This window comes from Volvox carteri (genome assembly GCF_000143455.1).
Source record: "Volvox carteri f. nagariensis unplaced genomic scaffold VOLCAscaffold_72, whole genome shotgun sequence".
NCBI lineage: Eukaryota > Viridiplantae > Chlorophyta > Chlorophyceae > Chlamydomonadales > Volvocaceae > Volvox > Volvox carteri.
This window is the reverse complement of record NW_003307615.1, coordinates 359,631-383,260: the sequence shown is the minus strand read 5'-3', so window position 1 is coordinate 383,260 and position 23,630 is coordinate 359,631. Positions and strand designations below refer to the sequence as shown.

General features: G+C 56.8%; 4 protein-coding genes across 4 annotated transcripts; 3 read left to right on the top strand and 1 right to left on the bottom strand.

Annotated features, from left to right (window-relative positions):
* Positions 1-274: 274 nt before the first annotated feature.
* VOLCADRAFT_98450 (uncharacterized protein) lies at positions 275-11,630 on the top strand (the record flags this gene model as incomplete). Its single annotated transcript, XM_002957334.1, has 22 exons — positions 275-424; positions 597-774; positions 1,317-1,492; positions 3,174-3,287; positions 3,456-3,605; positions 3,858-4,042; positions 4,416-4,505; positions 4,872-4,942; positions 5,188-5,365; positions 5,835-6,011; positions 6,375-6,597; positions 6,824-6,982; positions 7,341-7,551; positions 7,770-7,840; positions 8,182-8,259; positions 8,606-8,661; positions 8,785-8,857; positions 9,253-9,379; positions 9,792-10,049; positions 10,344-10,414; positions 10,876-11,085; positions 11,469-11,630. 22 exons carry the CDS (start codon positions 275-277, stop codon positions 11,628-11,630), a joined length of 3,168 nt encoding a protein of 1,055 aa, XP_002957380.1.
* Positions 11,631-13,179: 1,549 nt separating this feature from the next.
* On the top strand, positions 13,180-14,603 carry VOLCADRAFT_98449 (uncharacterized protein; the record flags this gene model as incomplete). The annotated part of the gene is made up of 3 exons (XM_002957333.1): positions 13,180-13,253; positions 14,063-14,235; positions 14,413-14,603. 3 exons carry the CDS (start codon positions 13,180-13,182, stop codon positions 14,601-14,603), a joined length of 438 nt encoding a protein of 145 aa, XP_002957379.1.
* A 1,191-nt stretch (positions 14,604-15,794) lies between these two features.
* Positions 15,795-18,190, top strand: VOLCADRAFT_98448 (uncharacterized protein; the record flags this gene model as incomplete). Its single annotated transcript, XM_002957332.1, has 3 exons — positions 15,795-17,372; positions 17,665-17,817; positions 18,182-18,190. 3 exons carry the CDS (start codon positions 15,795-15,797, stop codon positions 18,188-18,190), a joined length of 1,740 nt encoding a protein of 579 aa, XP_002957378.1.
* Positions 18,191-18,289: 99 nt separating this feature from the next.
* On the bottom strand, positions 18,290-19,614 carry VOLCADRAFT_98447 (uncharacterized protein; the record flags this gene model as incomplete). The annotated part of the gene is made up of 2 exons (XM_002957298.1): positions 18,290-19,124; positions 19,544-19,614. 2 exons carry the CDS (start codon positions 19,612-19,614, stop codon positions 18,290-18,292), a joined length of 906 nt encoding a protein of 301 aa, XP_002957344.1.
* Between the last annotated feature and the right edge of the window lie 4,016 nt (positions 19,615-23,630).

The following is a 23,630-nucleotide window of genomic DNA, read 5'->3' as shown; positions in this document are numbered from 1 at the left end:
CTTACAACGTACTGGTAAAGACAAAAAATATAAAAATAGAAGGGTTTTTGGGAGGTTATTGGTCATGCTTGAAGTTAGTCAATTGCGTTCCCATGCAAGGCCCTTTCCAGATCCGGTGCAATAGCGAAGTACCCAGCGCGTCACTTCACCTCCCTCTTTTGCAGGGGCAGCGGGGTTGACAGGGTGCCCACGTCGCGCTAGTTTACTTTTTAAATCGCAGAAGCGACTCTCTGCCGCCGCCCGTATTAGCGACGCATCCCCTATCCAACGAGAAATGCAGACCACCAGGGCCTCGATGGCCCTTAAGCAGCCAATTCGTCTTATGCCTGGTGTGCCAGTGCGCCTGCCAATTGGCTGCTTGCGGACCCGGCCGACCCTCCGTCCGTTAAACGCGGCTGCGCCGGTGGAGGAAGTCCAGTATGAGGTAAGCCTGTTGCCCTTAATTTAGTCGGATTGACCTAGCTTGACAGTCTCAGGCAATCGGGCACGCCCGATTTCTCCTGGGCTCCGTTCGATATGTTGTGGCTGCGCAGATGGGTACAGTCACCGATGGGGTACGTATGCGCTATTAACTTTGGCCTGGTCTTTCCTTGCAGGAGACGTTTACGATTGAATCAGAGGAGCCGAACACGAAGGCATTCCCATATCCATTGCCAAAGGACTCGGGTCAACAGCTTTTGTCCAGCATCCCCTTGATGCTACTGTATCCCGGCTTCCTGGCTGCTGTCGCAGCAGCCGGTTATGGTGGCTCGCTTCTGGGTCGTGCTGCACCGGGTGAGGCGAGGCGTAGTCTGCTCGATTCTCGTCCATTTCTGCTTGAAGCATCGATGCACCCAACTTGCCTCGGTTGTCCTTCGGACAGTATTTTGTTATATCGCCTAAGCCAAACTATACGAAAAGATCTTGCCGGGCGCGCATTTATCCGGCCGGGTCGGCGTTAATGGCCATCGAGGCCTAGAAGGCACGGTTGTTTTCCCGGCACCGAGTCCCGTAGTTGCGTTGCCGCCTGACCGTGCAGCGCCTCACCCACAACGAGCACCTATCGTCGTGCTCCCTATGCCACTCGGGGTCTGTTTTTGCCTTGACCCCACACCCCTATCCTCTAACCACCGTCTGCCTCCACGGCACATTTAACCCTACGTCCTCTCCCTTTTCACTGCTCATTTCCTTACTGCACTCATCTGGGTCTCTTCTGGGTCCCAATATTTCTTAACAACCGTGCCTCGCATCGCACCGGAGCCTTGCCTGCCTTATGGCCTCAACTCGCACTTAGTCCCTAACCACCAATCACTTCTTCTTTCCCACAATGCCTCCAGTTGACCCAAGCGCCAAGGATGTGGCCGCGTACGGCACTGCGGCCGTGGCAGCCGCCGCCGTGGCATACGGCTGCGTGCAGGCGAAGCGCAAGCGCGACTCTGCGGCGGTTGTGGACCTGTACAACGCCCTCGTGGATTTGCCGGACGCAACCGACCTCACGCCGGAGACCGTCTCAGTGAGTTCCCTCTCGGCGTCAATGTGCTCCGGGAGCTGTGGGACGGCTGTGTCACCAAAGGGGGAAACACGTTGCATGGGGGTTTGGTTTGGGGACACTCTGCTGCAGCGGCAGTCCGCAGGCGAGTAGGGATCCTCAGTAGAGTTGGTGCGCTGGAAAACGGTGCACTGGGACGCGGTTTGTTGGCTTGTGTGTGGGGGGGTTCGGATGAGGGTTCACGAACTCAGTGGCTGGCGAAGAAGCAGCACGGGGTTGGGAACTGAGTCACCGATTCGCGGTGGTGGCAGCGGCCCCTTAACGACGAGATAACCTGCTGCTCTCACGGCGTTAACTGGGAAGGTGGGCGCTCTGGCCTGTCGGATAGTGAACAGGGCTATACACCAGCAACAGCAGAGAGCCGGTAGCAGCGGCGGCAGGTATAGCAGCGGCGGCTAAAGATCCGCGTGGGCCATGGTGCGGTAGCGATGGCGTCGATGAGGCGGCGGCGGAAAGGCCGCAGTGCAGTGCAGGTCTGTGGCCGCTTCATACGCCAGCTTGCAGAAGGGGTGGACGTGGTGTTGCGGTAGTGGTGCGGCCAAGCAACTTCTGCTAGTGCGACCTTGAGTCTCCTTAGCAGCGAGAGCAGCTGCAGTAGGTGGCTACCCGTCTAGAGCCGCTGCCGGTTGCCGCCGCCGGTGCCGCGGTGGGGAGGCGGGCCAGCGGGGGGTCGACCCGGGGACTTGGCAGAGCCGTCCCTGGAGTTTCTTCAATCAGCACAATCGCTGGATGCGAGGGGGGGTTTGGGGCGCAGCAGCAACCGCAGCGTCCGTAGCAGTGTCACTGGGCGAGGAGGAACTGGTACAGCAATAAACAGCGACGAACGGTAGCAGCTGCATTAGCAAGTAATAGCATTGGGTCGCAGGAGTAGCACCAGCAGTAATAGCAGGTAGCGGCCAGGTGCCTTCCGTTTCCAATCCAGCTAGTTAGATTGCTAGCAGCAGGCGGCGGCGGCGGCCAGCTCAGCTCAGGTCTGGTATGAGTTCAATCGTCGATACGTCGATATCGTGGGCCTGAGGTGCAGGGTCTATTAGGTTGTTGAGTAGGGTGTCGAGTGTGCTCGCGCTTCCTGAGGTCTTGCTTGTTGCATGCCGCTTAGCCTGGCTGGATGAAAACTTTGCGGCGCGTGCAGCGTGCACCGGCGCATGTGTGTATTTGTGTTTGTGACATGTAGGAGGCAGAAGCTGTTTTGTGGTTTGTGACGTATGTATCTGCTGGCTTGCATGTGAAATTGGTTGGGGCTCTCACTTCTTTCGTAGGAAGGCGTTGGAAAAGTGCAGGGTAAGGAGAGGTTGTCAAGGACGATTCGGACCAGGGCGCCTGTTTTTTTGGGGGGCCCTGGAGTTTTCGAGCCAGCTGGTGTAGTTGCGTCCGGATGAGGCGGACTGGGGCACCTGATCTCGATGCCTCCTGGTCCGCTGAATCGATATCACTTGTTGGATTGTATTAATGTTGCGATTTCTGGGTTCGTTTGTGCACTCGGGAAGGAGAAATTTGCGCTCAACAGGAAGCTATGTGCGCGCTGAAAAGAAAGCAAAATAATTTGTCCGTTGTCCGTTTGTCCGAATGAAAGCCTTAAAAGATTTGTGTGTTGCTGCGATCGTACTGTTTTGTCGTGTCTTCTTGGTGTGTGTGCCGTACACAGGACGTTGGATCCAAGTACGGCATCAACTTCCAAAAGGACGAGCTTGACGGTCTGAAGCGTATCTACGGGCAGTACCTGGAGAGCGTCATTCCAGTCGGCGACGTGCAGCTCAAGGTGAGGTGGATGTTCTTGCGATGTGTTATTGTTACTGCTGCTGCTGCTGTTGCTGATAGTGAGGAGGAGAAGGATCCATTTCCGCTTGGACTTCTGTATACACCATCCCTTCCCTCTCACGCCATCTTTCCCTCCCTCTTTACCTACCTACCTACTTACCTACCCCAGGGCGATGAGGCTGCCAAGGTGGCTGCATTCAAGGACATTCTGGGTCTGGCTGACGAGGACGCGGCCCCGGTGCATATAGAGGTCGGCCGCCGCTTTATGCGCGAGGGCTTCGAGACCAAGGACCGCAACGCCGTCTTTGAGAAGCGCAAGGTAGGAACCCTGCCTCCTGCCTGCCCGGGCCCGGGCTCCGTGAGGAGGGGGTCTCCCCTGTTTTGGAACGGAGCCACATCCCCTGCGAGGGTGGAGCGAAGGGCCCGTGGAAGGGCCCCTCCCCTCGTGGGGTGTTGTTGTTGGACTTCTGAGCAACCCCGTTTGGTCCCACCCCCCTTTCTTTACCCCTTTCTACCCTCCGCCGCAAACACACACACCCACACACGCACCTTGCTCGCCCTCCCACCTCAGGCCTTCCAGCGGCTGATCTACGTGTCCCAGGTTGTGTTTGGCGATCAGAAGGCCGCGTTCCTGCTGCCCTGGAGGAGGACATTCAACCTCAATGACGCGCAGATCTTTGTAGCTCGACGTGACAATGCGCGGGCCATCTTCAGGCAGTACCTGGAGGCGCGCGGCGGAATGCTGCCGGCGGATAGGTACGTTCGCGACGTGCGTGTGTGTATATGTATGTACGTATGTATGTATATGGTGACCTCATATGTAGTCCTGCGTTTAGCTGTGATTGATGCAGCATACACATACATACATACATACATACATACATACATACATACATACATACATACATACATACATACATATATAGATACACCCTTCGGCGTAAGGGCCCTGCTGCGTTTCACAAACTCCCCTGTGAAACAACTCTTTCGCGTGCTTTTGCCTTTTTATTGAAGTCACACGAACGAAACGTCGACACGCTTGATGCTATCGCACTCTTAGTCCTGAATGCTGCATTCCTGTCCTATCATGTGTCCTAACTTGGCGACCGCCTACATGCCTCCTGATTAGGCACGTCCTTCGTGAGCTTCGTGAGAAGCAGACGGCCATCAAGCTGATGGATGAGACGGCGGCGGAGGTGGTCCGTGATGCAGCACGCCGGTGGGTACTTTACGGCTAGACTCGGGAGGGGATTGGGGGACCGGGTGCAAAGATATCAGAGGGAGGGGGGGAGGCAGATAGGTAGGAGTCGATGGATGGATGGATGGATGGATGGATGGATGGATGGACGGGCGGGTGGGTGGGTGTATGGAAAATGCAGGGTGTGTTGAAATTGGGGGCATGGGCGCACCATGGAAGTATCACCATGTCATGTGCATGAACATTTTTTTCTGTGTTTGTTTGTCTCACCTTGGATCCGGTTTTCCACTTTTCCGACAACGCCCTCGTCCGATGTTACGCCCTTACCTATCTCTCTTCCCCCCCTCCCCTCCCCCCTCCCCCCCACCACCACCTCGAAAACAACAGCACCATCGAGTCCCACCTGACTCGGGCCATCGAGGTGGCCAAGTCCACAGGTAAAGAGCTGACGTGTGCGGGTGCGTCGTTTGGGGGTTACCATTACCATACATCAGCGTGAGGAAGGAGAGGAGAGCCCTGGGAGGAAGGAGAGGAGAGGAGAGCCCAGCGTGAGGAAGGAGAGGAGGGCGGGAAATCATACCCTCGATGGAATGTGACACGGCAGGAACTGCAACACTCTAGATAATATAACATCTCTCTTGCCCACCCACCCACACATTCTCCGAAACACATCCTCCGGGCTCCCTTCTGTCTCTGTGAGCAGGCAAGGCCCGCGACATTACGTTGCTGGTTGAGGAGGTGGATGCCGTACTGGAGTACGACCGCAAGCTCGTCAAATACGGCAGTGAGGACGATCTTGTGGCGGGTCTGGGCATGGTGACTTTGCACGGTGGGGCTCTGGACGGCGAGGGCCGCACCCGGGACCTCAAGGACGTGTTCAGGTGGGGCAGCTGGCGAGTGTGTGTATGTATGATTGTGCGTATGTATGTATTATGTGTTATGTATGTATGTATGGGGGGAAGGCTGGGGGGAGGGGGGCAGGGGAAGGCAGAGCAGGTGGGGTGGGGGACTGGGTTGAGGGCTGCTGCGGGCGGGGTTGTTGATGTTGTTGGTGATAGGTGATAGGGTGATCATGGGACCCGGGAGACCCGAGCCCATATGCGGGAGGGGGGGGGACAGTCGGCGGGGCTGCGCTGCATGGGTTGCAAGCACCACGGATGGCGCTTATGGATTGATGTGTCGGGTTGCATCCATCCGAAAGTAAGTATGTATGTATGTATGCGTTACATAGTGGCCCCGCGTGACGTGTGTGCCTGCAATTTCCATCGCGTTTCTCGCGGCCTCCCTCTCCCGTCCCATCTCCTCCCCTGCGCCCCGAACCCACCCCCCGATCCGCTCTCCATACCTCAGGCTGTACCTGGAGGAGAAGCTCAACCGCGCGGGTGAGTTCAGCGCCCAGATGGATGCGGATGCGGCCGAGCTGGCCACCATCATGTGCATGGGGGCCAAGGAGACTCAGGCGCTGAGGGACGAGGTATCTGCTAAGCTCTACCGCAGGCTGCTCAAGGAGGAGGTCACCAGCGGCCGGTGAGGGAGAGGAAGAGGGGTGGTGGTAAAGGGAGGGGAGAAAAAGGAGGAGAAGCGGGGGCAGGGTTTTAGGTGGCAAGGGCTGGGATGTTGGGGTGTTTTGAGGATGGATGTGGATGGGAGGGAGCAGAGCAGGTGCTGGGTGAGGGCGCGGTGGTTGATGGTTGTAATATGTATGTGTGTATGTGTGTGTTCCCCCTCCCCTGTTTTGTTGTCCCGCACCCGAACCCGACGCTTCACGGTGCACACTTCCACACCGGTACCCAACCCTAGGCGCGGAACAACAAATCTCTCAAAACCCCTCATTTTCCTCACCACCCTCGCTCCCCGCCACCACCACCTCACCCCGCCCTGCCTCTGCAGTCTTGACTCCGCCACCAGCCCTGCCAGCGTGCTCCAGTCTCTGTGTGACAAGGTGCGGTTCCGGCCCGAGGCGGCTCTGGAGCTGCACCGGCAGCTGTACAAGGCCAAGCTGAGTGCCCTGCTGGAGGCGAGGAGGGGCCACGGGGGCCTCACAGATGGGGACGTGGAGGACCTGAAGCGCATCCGCCGCATCCTGTGCCTGCCGGCGGACGTGGCCAAGAAGGTCGGTGTGTATGTGTGTGTGTGGGGGGGGGTATGTACGCGCGCGAGCGCGCGTGTGCGCGTGTGTATGTGTTACGTCCCTGGCCCCTCCATCTATGTTTGCGTCTGTGTTGTGACGCCATGGCGAAACATCCATCGCTGCTCGCCTCCACCTCACGCCCTGTCTCCTCCTGATACGTGAGACATACTTGCATACATATACGCGCGTACACATATCCACCATGCAGGTAATGCGTGAGACTGCGGGTCGTGAGTTTGAGGAGCTGGTTGGTGAGATCTACCTGGCGGGTGCCAAGCCGCTTGGCAGCTACGAGGCTGAGCGGGTGGACCGGGCGCTGAAGGAGCTGAGACTGGACAGCGATGTGGCGGTGGAGGTTATGGCACAGGTAGGGAGGAGATCGGGAATAGTGTTTTGGGGTTGGGGGGAAAGGAGAAAAAGAGAGGTGGGTAATAGAAGGCGGGAGAAAGGGGTTTTGAATGGGTGGGCGCGGGGCGGGGAGAGAGGGTGAGAGTGAAAGACTAGGAGGATTGACTCGTGGTGGATTTCAGGGTGGGTCCTTTGGGGTTTGTTTTCGGAGTCCGCAGCTTCCCCTTCCTACAGCCTTGGCTCCTCTCGCCTCCCTCACCACCATCAACACCACCATCAACACCACCATCAACACCACCACCACCATGACCACCATCAACAACAACGACAACGACAATCTCAAATCTGACCCCCCCCCCATTGTGATCCCCCCGCAGATCACGCGCGAGCGCTTCCGGTCTTACGTCACTCAGGCGCAGCGTGAGGGCAGTCGCGACCGGCGGGATTTCGCTGCCTCCGTCAAGAAGCTGCTGCAGTTCAATGCGCTGATGGTGACGCCGCTGCTGGAGCGAGTAAAGGGGGTGGATGCGGCGAAGAAGGAGCTGGCAGAGATGCTGCTGAAGGCGGCTGAGGAGGCCAAGAAGGAGGGTGAGAGGGAGGAAGTGAAGAGGGGCTTGGGGGGGGGGAAAGAACTTCGTACAGAACTGGGGGAAGAGAGAAAAGGGGAGGGAACGCAAATCATATGCTTCGCGGCTCAGCGGCTCGCGTACACGAACACGTGTATGTGTCCATCGTCTTTAGTGTGTTATTCACCTTACCCTGGCGCCACCGCATCCCCTCTCCACCCCACCCCTCCCACCCCGCAGAGGCCGCTGAGGCCGCTGCTTCCGGTGCTCCCGCCCCCCCCCCTCAGTCCACTGAGGATGCCGTCACGCAGGTGGGTGACCCACCACACATATGGGTAGTTATGTGTGGGTGTAATTATGTGGATGTTTTGTGGTGGTGGTGGTGGTGGTGGTGGTGGTGACGGTGGTGATGGTGGTGGTGGTGACGGTGGTGTTGGTTATGGTAATGGTACATCCACGGTAGTCTTGTCCCCGCCAGTGGTGTGGGGGCCAGGTGTCAGTAGGTTGTGTCTGCTGCTGCCCTCTTGGTCCACCCCTCTATGGCCCCCCCTCTGTCTGATTGTTGATGTTACATCGGCCGTGCATCTGCTGCTGGCGCGCATATCTCCATCCGCGACGTGATTGGGGTTATTGTGCAATGCGGTGTTCGCAGGTCCGCAAGGCCATTCAAGCCAACCGCGGCGAGTTCAGTGAGGAGGAACGTAAGGCCCAAAAGGAAATTACGCTCAAGGTATGTTCCTCTGTGTGTGTGTGGAGGTGGACGTGGAGATGGTATACAGGCGCCCAACGTGCGGTGTCTAATCTTATCTTTGGACTGGTGAAATGACGTGTGGCGCCCCGTCTCGTGCTTGTTATTGTTTGCCGGTCGGTTGCTTCCCTGCTTCGTCTAGCGGCGCTCCTGGGTTTCAGCGGGATGCTCCCCTTTGCTCACTTCCCCCTTCCCCTCGGCAGTTGTTTTCCTGTTTTTCCATCTCTCGTCTCCCCCTTTGGCTCTTTGATCCTCCCCTCTCCTCTCCCCCTCTCCTCTCCCCCTCTCCTCTCCCCCTCTTTCTGTCTCTCCTTTTCCCCGGCCCCAGGATGATTTGGAGCCCGCTATGCGTTCCGAAATCTACAAGAACTACCTGATGTACAGGTATGCGTGCGTGTGTGAGCGTGCGCAGTTAGGTGTGAGCCTCTTGATGCGTAACTCTGCCGCTGGTCCCCCCCGTCTGCCTCCGTCACCGCCCCCCTCCCTGTCTCGCTTCCCTTGCTGCAGCATGAGTGGCGAGGTGGTGGAGCTGCCGGTGGGCGGTGTCATCCGGAAGAAGTCCAGTGCACAGGCGCGACAGGTAGGGGTGCATGTGACCATGTGTGTATGTATGTGTGTACGGGGTGCTTTGAGGCTGGTCGAGAATTAGGTTGCCGGCTTTCTGGTGTAGTGGACGGTTGGTTGTTGACATTGGAGTGAATGGACCTCCTGGATGCCCTGGGCCATACGGTGGGATGTGGACCGGACTATGGTTTCGGGGCGGGATTGGGGGCCTATGCATCGCCATCCGCCCTTTGGTTTGCTCAGCTCTCCACTCTCTCTCTCTCTCCTCCCCTCTCTCCCTCCCTCTCCCCGCCTTCGTCGGCCGTTCTAGCCTCAACCCAGCCCGCCCATGCTTTCCCACCACTCTCTACCCCCGCCTCTTCCATTTGACCCTCTCCTCTTTCCTTCCCCCCCCCCCCCACTCCCCCACAGGCGGAGATGACTCGTCTGCAGGCCCTGGCTGACGTGTTGGGTATGAGCGGTGCTGAGGTGATGTCGGCGCAGTCGGATCTCGCAGAGCAGGCCTACAAGGCGCAAGCCTCCGAGGTCATGCGCACGGGTGAGGGCGTGAGGGGAAACTGGGGGGCAGGGTATTGTGGCGGGTGTGGCTTGTGGGGAAGAAGAGTAGGAGGAGGGGGATTGCTGGCGCGGGCTTCGGCGAGGAGAGGAGAGGGGCAGTTCGCGGGGTCGTCAGGGCTGGAGGGCTCCTTGGCGTGTGGATGTAGTACGGGAGGTAGTGTGTAATGTCGGGATTTGTGGTCAGGCAGTGGTGATGGAGGTGGTGGTGGTGGTGGTGGTGGTGATTGGTGATGGAGGTGGTGGTGGTGGTGGTGATTGGTGGTGGTGGTGTGCGCAATGTCCATCGATGTTCAATAGATTTGGTGGAGGGTGGGGGGGAGCTGGCTATTAATACCGGTTGTTTAGTTTGAAACCCCATCACGTTGCTAATGCGAACCCCCACCTCCCTGAAGGTCCGCTGAACGAGGAGAAGATCCAGTACCTCGAGGAGATGCGGTCGCAGCTGGGTCTTAGCAAGGAGGTAGGCGACAAGGTGCTCAAGGCTGCCCGTACGGAAGTGTACGGCAGCTCTTCGGCCGCTGAGGACGGCAAGTGGACTGTTGACCGGGTTTTGGAGCTCCACAAGAGCGGTGGCAATGTTGAGAACCTGATGGAGGAGGTGACGAGGAGGAATCTGTTCCGCCGGGAGATTATCAAGAAGGTCACGGACGGTGAGTCCGGCATAGCGCTGTCGGGGGGCCCGGTGTGTGTGGGGGGGGGGATAACGCTTAGTATAGTATATAGCCCTGTCCTGGAGAGCCCGTCTGTGCCTTCTCTCTCACACAATCTCACACGCACACATGCGCGCACATGGCCCCGCGTTTGATTGACGCTCGACTCGCTGCTGCTGGGTCTTGCCGGGTCTCGGCCTCCCAATCTGCTCATCCCACCCAGCACTCAATCAGGTTCCCGGCCCTCTGTTCCCCCCCCCCCCCCGCCCCTTCTACATACTCACCCGTTATCAGGCTCGGGCGACGCCGACTCGAAGCACTTCCTGCATACCCTGCCCGCGGCGCTGGCACTGCCAGCCAACAAGGTACGAGGTCGTACAGCATGGTACGGCATGTGCTCAGCCCTCTTGGATTGGGGAGGGAGGCATGCCCCCGTGGCTTGACTGTGGCTGCGCAACCTTTTTGGATGGTTAAAAGTGCTGTGTGGTGGCGAAGGTCTCATTCGACATACATCCGGTTCGTGTTTTCCCCTTGTGTTCCTTCTCGTCGTGCTCCAAACCGATCGACAGCCGTTCTTCGTTTTCTCAAAAATACGAGTGTATTCCAGTAGCATCCTTTAGCACCTTTATCGCGCACCCTGTAAATCCCCAGACCGCACTCCGCACCTTTTGGGGTTCTGCCTGTTTTCCCACCGCCCCACCTCCCTTTTGGTCAGTCCTACTCCTGGTATACACTCTTGCCCTGGCCGCAGCTTCACTCGTTCGTGGTTCGTCTTTCCCACCTCCCCCCTGCTACCCTCTTCCCCTGCCCTCTTCCCCTGCATCAGGTCCGTCTGATCGTGAAGGAGGAGGTGTCCACCCGCAAGCGCATGTTGCTGGTGCAGGCGGTGTCGCAGTTCCGACAGCGGCGAGTCAACGAGGCGGTCACCTCGCTCCAAAACCTGCTCAGCTGCGTGGCGCTGATGCCGGAGGAGGGGGCCATCCCCTGGAAGGAGCGCGGGGAGCTGCAGGAGGTGTACGGGCTGTACTGCGCAAAGGTAATAATAAATACCGGAAATACTACAGAGTATACATAATTGATTGCCGATATGTTTTCCTTGTATATGTGTGTGTGTTACGATCACGATTTGCCAGGCGATTTGCAAATGAGGGTCCTCGATATGACCTATGCAGTGCGTGCGTGCAGTGCGTGTGCATGTTACTGTCTTACCCCTCTCACCCCTTTTCCCCCTTCACTGACCCAGAACCCTCCGCTCCGCGTCCGCTGACTTTTATTGCATGTACAAAGCCTTCCCTTTCCCCCGACGCCTACCCGCGGCCGTTTACTTCCTGCTCGGGCACGTAATGTTCCCCCCTCCCCCCTCCCCCTCGCTCTTACCCTCGCCATCCCCTCATGTCAACCCCCCCTTGAATCCCACAGGAGGACTCGGCCTCCAAGCGGTCCACGTTGCAGTCCGTGTTGGGACTGAGCGAGGAGGAGGCGGTGGAGATTGCCGCCACCGCCTCCGTGGACTCGGCCGGAAAGAAGAAGGCCACCACCGGGACGTTCACGGACGACGACGACGACTCGTCCTTCTTTTGAGCGCCTGGCGGGAAGGAGGGGAGGGGAGGAGGGGGGGTGAGAGGGCGGGCGTACGGACCGCGGCCCCAAAGAGACGGAAAAAAGGGAAGGGCGAAGGAGAAACGGGGTAGACGGCGGAACGGGACGGACCGCACTCCCAGAGGGAAGAGGGAAGGGGGGAAGGAACCGGGAATTCCCGTCGGGTTGGTGTTGGGGGGTATTGGGGACATTATCTGGGCTCGGACCGGACATAGTGGTTGAAATACCCTAGCGCTTACTTAAACGCGCCAGTAAAGCGCCGGGAACGTAGGTGTCGTGAAAAAAGGTTGGTGCGGAGGAGCATTGGTGGTGGCGGTGGGGAGGGTAATGGCATTTGGTAGGCTGATGCACACGCATTTGCGTTGAGAGTTTAGTGCTGAGTGGCCAGGCGTGAGATAGGGGGTGGAAATGAGGGGGTAGCGAAGGGACGAGGAGGAATGGGGTGTGGGTTGCGGGGCTCGCAGTCCATCGACCTGGAGAGGAGGCACACTTGAGGGAGCGCATGGGGGGAATGGTTGTATTCCCGACAGCAGGTCTGGAAAAGGATGATAGGCTTTCCAGAGCGAAAGGGTGTGATGTAGTCTTGCTGCTGTGGCTGAGGAACAAGCGGTTTTTCGCTGCCGCTGCTGCTGCTTGGGAATCCCAGCTGCTGCTACTGCCGCCGCCGCCGCCGCCACTGCTGTTGCTGCCGCTGCATCGTCGCGGAGCTGTGATACGCTGCGTGGCTTTTTCAACGCGACTTCTTCTGACACTCGTTTCGGGGCCCCAACATTGGGCCTGCATTGCGCCTCGGTAGTAGCACCGGACCGGATAAGGATGGGCGGACAGACAGACGAACACAGACGGTGGTTTTGTGTCGTTGTCGCGCTAGCAGCAGTGTGGCTGCGACGGTTGCGCTATGGGGTTTCAAACTCCTAAAGGACACGTGGGCATGATAGGATTTCTTCCTAAAAAGAAAGAAGCATGTGGCGCGTGTGTCCTTATCCAACCTATTAGGGGGGGCGGGGAGCAGGGCCAGCACACCTTGCTGACTTAACTGCTATGCGACGTTCCCTTTGTCGAGGCGGTTGCGTGCGCCTGGGTGGAGCTAGGAGGGGGGCCCTGGGTCCTGGCAGGACCGTGTGTGTGTGTGTGTGCGTGTCTCTGCTGCGGCGAACACGGCGCGGGTGGTGGTGGCGGCCGAAAGGTTGGTGGTATGCATCTGCGTGTGCCTCTTGTGTGCTAATTGTGTTTATTATGTCATTTTACACCCCCACACATGTGTGTAAAATGAAACCCTGTAAACGCGTTGTCCTGCGCAACAGCTGCGTAGTCTTGCACGCGTCTCGGGCAAATAACAGAGCGGCCACTAGGAAGGGGCGCGACAAGGCCCCCGATTATGGGATTTGGCTGGGGCCTGTCTGTCTCCTCCAGCCCCATGGTGGAGGAATACGCCACGAGGCACTGATGATCCGCTCCAATGTGCCGTGTGTCAAGGGGGACAGCGGCGCCGTACAATATGTTAATCGGCCCATTCCTTCAGTAAAATTCTATGACAATTAGTGCTTCTGTCGTAATATACTGCTTTAATTGTCGTGCAGTCGTACAGAATGACGATAGCTACAGGTAAGGTATGTCATGGAAACAGGTACGACGGTTTCTGGGGGCGAGCAGCCGAAGTAGGCAGGGACGTCCTGTAACTTAACCCAGCTTCACCTTGGGGTTCACTTAACCGGTGAAGGGGAGGGCGGCTGGTTACTTACTTGTCCATTACCCTTATAAAATGAGTGGTCACATACGTGTGTATATCAATTTAGATCCACGCCTCCAGGGAACTCCGCGGATCATCACATCATGTCCCGCATTTCTGCAGCAGACCCAAACCTGCTGATATAAACAGTTGCGGGCCGCCCACCGCTGCCAAGTGCCCACCTGAGCGGAACCAAAAAATCGTTCTGGCAAATCTGGATATCTAGAAAACTTGGATAACTAGGAAAGTGTTTCATGTAATTGTTAACGTATTCTGACCTAAATCGGCTTAACAAGAAATGTTCAAGCAGGTCTGCAACCTACTCGTTGTGCTTTGATGATGAAAATATGGCGGATACGCAATCCATCTGCCAGAAGTCCGATGTATACCTGAAGCTTCTCCGAGGCGTCACTCCCGTGGTCTGCTAATTAAGGTGAGCTTCGGGACGCTAGCCAACACCAGCCAGCCTGCAGACATCCCCCTCTTCACATTTAATAGAAACAGACTCGACGCCTTGGTTCTGTGGGGACCAGGTTGAGCAGCCGTGTGCTTACACACAGGGAGCGTCTGGGGGAACTTGCGGCGGCAGAGGAGATGCAAGCGGAGGCATATGCGCGGCGGCAGTACCAGCCGTAGCGTACGCGCCCCGATCCCCTACTTGGTGGCCACCGCTTGGTGCTGCAAGCCCTTCGGCGTTATCTGTACGGGGCCAGTCAAAGGCCGTTCCAAGAGGTAAAATCTTCCGTGGCCTTGACTCGCAGGCAGAAGTCTCTATCGAAGCTGATGGAGCTTTTAACGGCTGCAATTGCGCGTTAATGGCTCGTAGCACCCATTCGGACTGGGCAGGGGAATGGTCTGGTGAAGAAAGCGTAGCGGAGCCTTCCGAAGGATCTGGAGATGTTAGGGAGTGACGGGCAGTTGGCGGAGGCGTTTCCCTGTGCGTTGCCGAGGCGTTCACTAAACTGGGCGGGCGGGCAGTTGCACCAGTTCCGTTCATCAACCCTCAACAGATGTTGCCCACACAAGTCCACATAGGAGGTTCTTGCTATTATGATTTCGATTTTATCAATGCATGTGCCGGAAAGCGCGGGCGCTGCAAATTGCATTTGGGCCAATTGGCAAAGTGCTTGGCGCCCCTTCAGAGTTGTTCGTCTTATAAGATTTGCAAAGACCAGAATCGCGCCATAATCCTGCCTTCGCGCACTGGGGAATCCCAGCTTAAGTAGATTGAATGATGCTAAGGAAATATGAGAAGCGATAAAGCGGGTCTTGTGAAACGGATCCGTTGTTCGCCAGGTTTGATGCGTTGTGAGTTCCGGCACCGGATAACCGTTGCGGCAGGGTAGGCTGTCAGTTGTTGAACGGAGGGATGCTAATCTGGAATCCGTTTAAATAGCACGGGCAAGCTTTTCGAATTGCGAGCCGGGTCACAAGCAACAAGTACCACGTGCGTATAATGTGTGACTACTTGCCAACTTTGAACCCTCCCCTTCTTGAAACACAATAAGTCAGGCACTCTTAGGCATGTAAACATATGCATAACACGTTGTTAACTGAAAATATATTGGAGCCGCAACTTCGGTCCATCCATATACGCAACACACCATGGATACGCGCAAAGCGGTTGGAGCGTCCGTTTTGGCGCGACTTTTTTTCCCAATCGTACAGGCGTTAAGCTGGTTATCTTTGCTATGTATGGCATCCACAGGTACATACTAAAACGTTTAAGTAAACACATCAGACGGGAGTTATCATAGCACGATTGTAAGCACACGGCCCGTCTGACATATCGGTGTCGTACTTCACCCAGGATGGCCACAAAAGGTTCAGGCACACCCTTAAATACATGCTATTTCTTACAAATAACCTTTTGGTAAGGTCTAACACTGGAGATCACTGCTCTATGTGAGCAACGATTGGTGAGGTGCCCGTTAAATTCCCGCCATGAGTGACGCAGCTGGCTGTTGTGTTGCCACCGGAGGCAGCTCTTCGGTTCATGTTCTTAGCCGGATGTCATTTCTTTAATTGCAATTCATTTAAATACGTCATAAAATCTGTTCCAAGCCACAGACTGTCCTGGAGCCAAGTTTTGTAGTTCACAGCGGCAATTTTCGTCCCATACCCCTGTCCGCTTCGAAAGTTGCCGCAAATTTCGGGATGGCGACAGAGATTTTTCGGGCAGCCTTACGGTGAGTTGAGGTAATGTAGCTAGCCAAACTTCGCCTGCACATGTTGGGACCCGTGTCTGGGCGACATGAATATATTTGCTGTCTTGCTACGCGTTCCATACCAAGGAACAAGTATGTTACCTATTTGACAGTATCGCTGCGCATTACAGGGACACCAATCGGCTTTGCTCCCTACTGCGCGAGCAAACAGGGCGCGTAGTTATAGACTTCTTTCCTGGGAGAAATTTTATGCATGCCTATGACGACGATGACGACGCCGCGCTGTTTGCCGCCGCCCTGGACACCCTTGCTAAGCTGCGTCATCCTCTGACGTCGTTGGCGGTGCTGAATCTGTCCAGCCCCCTGCCGCCTCCGTCCGCGACAACATTAGCCTACCTCACCTCGTGCGGTTTGGTAGAGCTGCAGCTGCAAGATGTGTCTATCCAGAGAGCCGCCAGCGACGGCGCCACAAACTTGTTGCGCTCATTTCCACAATCCCTAGAGCGCCAGCCCATGGTCGGCTCCCTGGCCGACTCCATCCGGACACGTGGCGCGGCCATGGTGCAGTTCGCGCGCTCCCTGCCCTCCCTGCGGCGGCTGTCCCTGTGCAATGCCGCATTCTCAACATCTGACGTGGCAGCCCTGTCGGCGCTGACGGGTCTTGAGGAGCTTTCGTTGGTCGGTGCAATGGAATGCAGCGCGACATTGGCCCCTGCCTGCCCCGAGGCCGACCAATCCCAGGCCAGCGCGCAGCGCACAAAGCAGCTGGAAGCGGCAGTTGCTGCCTCCGTCTACAAGCAACTCCTGGCCGCCCTGCCGCGTCTTCGCAGCCTTCATTTGCCTATGGCCATAGCCGCACCGTCGGATGTATACGGCAAAAGTACGGCAACTAACGGCTGGGACAGCGATGAAGATGCGCATGATGAAATGGACCAGGGCAGGATGACGACAACCGCAACCAGCTGGGCGATGATGCTTGATGGAGGCACCGGGTGCTGGCTATCCCTGAGCGCCCTGAGGACAGTCTGCCCCAGCAGCATCGCAGTCAAGGCATCTCAAAATGAATATCGTAATGAATCCTTGAGCGACGCCGGCAGCGCAGCCTACACAGATGTCCCGAGCAGCAGCAACAGCAGCAGTGGCGGTGCTGACGGGGGCTTTTTTGCCTCTCCAGGCTTTGAACCGCTGCCGCTTCCGACTCCCGGTCCGTTCCACATCATTTCTGATCCTCCAGAACGTCAAGGGTTGGAGTGGTCGCCGTCCGTCGTCAACTTTGCGCTGCGGCCGACTGCTGGGAGCTCGCAGTGCCTTACGACGCTCGTCGACAAGAACGACGCCGGGGGCGCTAGTGGAGGTGACCGCGACCTGGACTACCGCGATTACCCCCGGGGGCGTGGGGTGTGCGGGGTGCTCTCAGGAGCAGTGTTACGCGTTCTGCAGCCGGACACCGCAGCGCAGCCGGAACCGCGGGAGCCTGTGCCAACGTCACCTTACCGATCTCCACACCCAGGGTTGGCAAATACGATGACGGCATCTACGGCGGCTGTGGTGGCGACGGCGGGACCGAACGCGGCCCCAGATGGCCTCTCGGACTCCGAGATGTCTATGAAGAGCTGCTGGTCCTTTCCGCCGCACCTTGAGGAGTTGACCATCCCGCTGTGTTCCCTAAACGGGCCTGTCTTCCGCGCGGCATGTGAGGTGTACGGCGGCATGGACGACACGTACGGAGACGATAGTGGCGCGGCAAGGCTCCCCCACCGTCGCCTTCGCGCCTTGCACATCACCTGCGCGCCTGGCTACTCAAAGTGGGAGGGGTCCTTCCTTAATGTGAGTTGTCGCCAGCTGCTTTTGGATGCGCTAAAGCACAGATGTAACAGATGCTGCTGGTGCTGCTGCCGCTCACTGGTGGCTTTTCGGATATGTTTGGGGATGGCTCTTGCGCTTGACATTCCGTTGAGCTAGAATTGCCAGCAACTGCCGTATGTACTTGGTCGTCGCCGGTTGCTGTTGCTGGAGACCCAGTTGCAACTCGTTTCGACTGAGCCTGCCGGCCCCAGCGCACCCGCTGAAACCCTCACCACATCAAACACCCCGTGTTTCCCCCCTTCCCGGGCTGCAGGCTGAAGGTGACTTTGCCGCTTTGGCTCGCTTGGCTCCCTCCCTGGAGTCTCTACACCTCTGTTTGGAGCTGGGGGCCTCGGGCCGAAATGCACTGCGGAGGGACCGACTGAGGGGGTGCCTGCGCCACCTCAGGGCGCTGAACAAAATGAAGGTGGGCCAGAGCCATCTTTCGCTCTTTCCCGTACTACTAGGTACTACTAGGTACAATCCGCGCTACGCTGTGCTTCCTCATTTTGAAGTCAAGCATGTGGCTGTTTTGATGTACACGTTTCGCTCAGAGATTGGTGGGAGGGACAGACTCCCCTCTCTATTCCACTCGAGGTGGTTGCCGAGAACCACCACAAGAGGGATGGGTAGACCGTAGACCGCGGAAAATTGGGGAGTTGGGGAGAGTCGCCACCTCATGGGTAGTACCGAGGGGACCCGGGTACCATACCGGGTTGCGCTGATGGCTGAATACGTCGCAAAACCTGCCCTCATCTCCCCTTCCCTCGCCCTCGGCACCCGCGGTCAAGAGTCCCTAGTAAGTAGCTAGGAAAAAATAGACAAGATCATTTTTTGTAGGTAACGTGATTCTGATTCTGGATCTGGAAGTGAACAAGCCCCCCGGGCGGTCGCCTCCCTCAGGATCTTCGCGTTGACGAGTCACGACAGCCGACGTGCTTCTCCACCCGCAAGTCATCGCCCGTCCGTGCGACGAGTGGTAGAGCCGCCGTTGATGGTGCCGGAGGCTGCGATGTTGTTGGAGAGTGCCGAGCAAACACGGATCCCTTGTACGGTCTGCTGGGTGGTAATCCTGGCGAACTTGGCACCTGCGACGGTACCACCCGCCGACGGACGCCCTTGCTGACGACGTCGCCGCCGCCGTTGCTGCCTCTAGCGGGGGTAGGGACAGCTCCGTTGCCGCGAATGCCGCGCCTTACCGACCCAAGGGTCATCGGACCGACGCTTGGTCCCTTGGCCAGCGGACTCCGCTTTCCTCCTCCGTCGCCTCTGCCAGCCATGCCGCGGCTTCCACTCGCTGTAAATCCTGTCCTCAATGTCACCTCGTGTGGTCCTGGTCCCTTGACCACCGTTGGCACCCCCTTCGGGGCAGTCGCCTCCTTCACCACTGCCTCCGCATTCCGTGCCGCGGTCAACATCCCAGTGGGGCTGCGCCAGCCCCAGGTCCAGCCCCAGTTGTGATCCAAGCCCCAGTTTCGTCGCCCTTGGAATGGCGGTCTCCTTTTTTTTGCCCAACTGGCAGTGCCGTTACCACTTTTTGCACTGGATTCCACGCCACTTTCGTGGCCATGCGCCAGCCCTGGGCGCGGCCTTGACTCTCTACTGACCCACTGGCCGCTCCTCGAGACGCTATCGGTGTGTGGCCAGTGCGCGGTCCGCAGCAGTAGTGGTGGCCGCATCCGACTGGTGCCACCGGAATAGGGGGACAAGATTGGCGGCAGCGAATGCAGGCAGCTGTAACAGCATGTTGAAGGAGGGATGTAGCGACATCTGAGGCAACGGCTCTAGCTGCGAGTACGGCTCTAGCTGCGAGTAGTGGTAACTGCGGCAGTTGTAATCATCGCGTAGCAGCAGCAGCAGCAGCTGGGTATACATACATACAGGTTATCAGCAGCTGCAGCAACAGCTGCGACGCGATACCATGAAGCGGCAGCTGCTCGGTTTTTTAACTTTTGGGGACTTGACGTCTGAGGTTATAGCGTAGTAGTGTAGCGTGCAAGGGTTATTCTTTACCCTTGTTTCGGCTGAAATCCAGCCGGTAATTGGGACGCGGGAAAGCGTTTGGGAGTCTTGCCTCGATGTGGAGCTTCTGCTGTGTCCGGGGGACCTCGCACGGCTAGGGTTTGGTGATTAGTTGGTTGGTTGGTTGGTACCGGTTGGAAGTTGGCTGGTGGACGCTGTTGCGCATGGGCGAAGAAGGCGAGGCAAGGCGCATTAAGTGCATTAAGTATCCAATGGTTATTTATCGTCCTTCGCGGCAGCACATACACATATATGTGTATATATACACTCATACGCATACATCTACGCTCATTTATACATACAAACTCGCATGCGCGCTAGGATGCGGGATGCCCCGCAGGGCCGTAGGGTGAACCCAAACCACCCCTAGCTAGGTGGCTTTTGTTTTGTTCGGGGCTCGATTAGTCCCGGTCCGAACCATATAGATCTGATCGATTCGTTCGTTTGTTCGCTGTTCGTGCGGAAAGCACGCTCCGCGGTCGTTCGTTCGGTCGATTGGTCAATACGCGTCAAAATACGCGATTCATTTATCTAACCTTCATCCACCAGTTTGGGCCGCCAGGGGGGTGTTGTTGTTGTTGTCCGGCAGCAGACATGACATCTGATGAGTGATGCACAGGTCCGTTCGGTCTATATGATGGTGGTAGGCGTGAACAGGTCGACCGGATACCACCGGTGTTAATTTGCGTGACGGCGACACAGGGGCTGCAGCAGCAGTAGTGGTGGTAGTGGTGGTGACGTTAATGGGTTTCTCCTTTTGCCCCAGCATAAGCGCATGTGATCGCAGCAGTGGCGAGGCGCTAGAAAACGCAGCGAGGTGCGCCGATGTGCGTCTGTACCGTGGTGGGTCGATCTGGGTGTGGATATGAAACACACGAACAACACAACGACGACCTGGCGCGTGGTGGTGCGCATTTGCGTAGTTGTGTATATACCGTAGGTTTGTGTGCCTGTGTGGGCGCAGGTGTCCTCAGTTTAGACGCTAAGATTTTACTAATGGAAATCGATGGGCGAGTTTGAACGTTCATCAGTTGGTTGGTTGGTTGGTTTAAGAACTCCGTTGGAACACGGTTGGTCTGGCGTGGTTCGCTTGGCCGTTCCTGTTCTTTTCCGCCACGGCTGGACGGGTTGATATCGGCTGGCAGACTAAACATCTGCCGGTGACCGGACGGATGGTTATCGTTTGCCTGCTGCCTAGGCAGGGCTAGCTCCTGAGGCTCGTACTACTGGTCGCTAGAACAGCTTGTTTTGGTCGGTCGATATTAACCCAGGTGCTCCGTCGCTGGGTTGTACTAATTCGTGCATGTTTGCGCAGGTGGGCGCGTGTGTGACGTGTTTGTTTTCGTGTTTGGGCCCCGGCGGGTGCCATTTCTCTGGTCCCTCGTCCTGTTGCGCTTCCGTTCCGGTTCTCTGATACGATGCGGGTTTGGTTTTGCCCACTGGACGGATGGGCCCCGCCGCCCTTGGAATAGGCGCTAGAGTTACATCCGCACCTCTGGCTGTATGTGCGTCTGTATGTGGATATGCGTGTGTGGATATGCGTGTGTGGATATGCGTGTGTGGATGTGCGGGTTTTTGGGGAGGGAAAGCCCTGGCGAGAGGGGAAATACGTTCCAAGGAGCATCTCGACAAAGTACAATTAAGACGCAGTTTAACGGACGGAGTGAATACACGTCGCGGCTTGGGTTAATGGAAAGAGAGGTGGTCGCGGAGGTGCGGCGCGGTGCGGTTCGATGACCCAGGTCACGGGGGGATGTGCACTCGGCTGCCGCAGCTGCGGCTGCTGCCCCTCCTCGTTCGCACACGAGCGCGCAGGCACACCACGATGGGCCCGGGTGCCCTTGCTGGGGTGAAGCACGTCGGGAGCCTTGCTGGTTGCATGGCTGAATCCTTGAGAGTCGGTACGGCGACGAGGGCAAATCGTTACAAGTTACAAGTTCTGCTCACAAGTGCGGGTGTGTCCGTAAAAGCCGGGGGGGCCATGGACGTTGTATTGGTATTGATGCGGGTACGCGGGAGGTCATCTTCATTCTCCCTCGTCCGCTTCAGGGCGAAGCGCCTCAGCGCGACGTGCCTGGCCTCCCAAATAAGATGGTGGAAGGACGGTGATAAGACGAAGGGCGATTTCTTTTGAGGAAAACTGACAGCAGCTAGCAGCGGTGCTTGTTTAGTATGTGGACATACCTCCATACATATATACATACATACATGCGATGCGGGATGCTGCGATGGAAGGTTATCATGGTTTAGAGGCTCGTGAATGCCGCAGTAGTTGATGTTAGTTGGTAGGTAGTAGTTGACTGGCGGTACAAGGACCGGAGAGGTATCCTTCAGGTGTAGCCTGCGACAAGGAGTCTGTGGTTTCACTGAACCGACTAGTGATTATGGAAAGATTGGTTGTTCATGCAAAGTTGTAGGTTGTGCATTTTTACGGCAGTACCGAAGGTCCCTTGACCATCGCGCTGCGGTTGGAAGGTGATCCCGGCAATCACAGTCGGGGGCTTTTGTGTGGTGGTTTCGCAGCACCAAGGACCTGTAGCAACTGGCCTGACGCCGGACTGGATATTTCTGCAACATTTTTACCTTTCCGTACAATTGCTTTCTTACTAGGTAGTAAGCGATAGGGTAGGCTGGTGCGACGTTGTTGTTGCCGTTTTTTGCTGCGGACTTTGGGTTTATTTTTTCATCCATCGCGTTGATAGTCCTTTTAAGTTTGTTAAGAGATGTTTGTTGGTAGCGTGGCAGCTGTCTCTTGCTAATTGCTTAGTTTTTTTGATGCAGCTTGTTGTTTAGGGATCTCATTGTCTGCAACAATAATGATGTCTTTTTGCGGGATCCTGTTGGCGCTTCTGAAGCGCAGATGTTGCTGGTTGCGTGCGGTACTGCGTTGTGTGGTGGTGTCATGGAAGGACGACGTACCACACGATTACATGGCAATCGCAAATGAATTGCGTTAGATGAAAGATGTTATGTAGGCATTTCGCTGGTCTTGTTTTGGTTTGGTTGCTCACACTCGAAGAAGGGCTGTCCGGGACCCGGCGGTTGCCTGGGCCTTGGGAAGTACCTCGTACATGCGCGTACCGCGAACAGCTTTCAAATCGAAGTACACGAGTAAAGGACACCGTTCTGCAATGCAATTATAGTCGTAGAGAACAATTAGGTATCAATACGATGTATAGTTGTTTGGCAATGTCATTGTTGTGGTGATTGCTAGGGTGACCGTGTCGCCGGGGCCGTCCGACCAGTCCTTGCCTTTGAATCCTTGTGCGGCCAGCCGCCACATTCGACCCCCGAAGACGTTAACGGTGGAAGGCCCTTCCAGGGTCGGTGGACGGCCAGGGGATGCAAGGAGATTATTCTAATCGTGACTCCTTCGCGTGCTGTGCCGCGCAAACGCTAGAACCTGCCCCCAGTTGGTTCATGCGTGCCGGAATGCAAGGGCTACGGCGCGTCCCTCTTTACTAGACATGTGTAGGGGGACGTTGCGTTCCTCTGTAAGTTGCTCTTGTAAGTCCAAAAGTAGTACGAGGTTGAATCTGTCCCCCAAAGCTCTCCTAGTGTTCGTTCGGCGTAGTGTACGGTCTCCTGATCTTATCACGGTCCTGGCCATGGTCGAAATCCTTGTTGGCTTTATTACATCACATCGGTAGCATGACAGGATTTGGTTTTGTCGCCATCCGCTGTTCTGCGCCGTCGCCCCGGGACAGCCAGGTAAAATAGTGGCGCATCTTCGTCCCCTCAGCTACGCGGATGTCTGCGCCTCGCCACGCCTTTTCGTGCTCTTGGTGCTCTTTGATGTTGCCTACCATTACGTGCCATGCGCGACGAAGTCGCGTAAGGAATGACACATGAGCAACAAACCTACATACACGGATGGACACAGTGACGCTATTGTGCTGTTTGGATTGAAATGGCAGGAGCTTATAAGGGCTCTCTCACAGGACATTCTGTAGCACTTGCAAAGCAAAAGGCCAGGGCAGCGACGTGGATGTCCTCCAGTTCTTCTTTGTGGCTGCGTGGTGTATGTGCATCTGTTTTGAAGGGACTGAGCCAGGAGATGTAAAGGGCGAGGATGAGTACACTCGAGCAACTGAAGCGCGTGTTCATCTGTTTGTTTATCCTACGCAACTCCTTGCCTCAAAGCTGTTGCTGACCTGTGTAATAGCAGGAGCTGCTCGTCTTCTTTGCAAATGTTTATTTGGTTTCGGTGGCAGTACG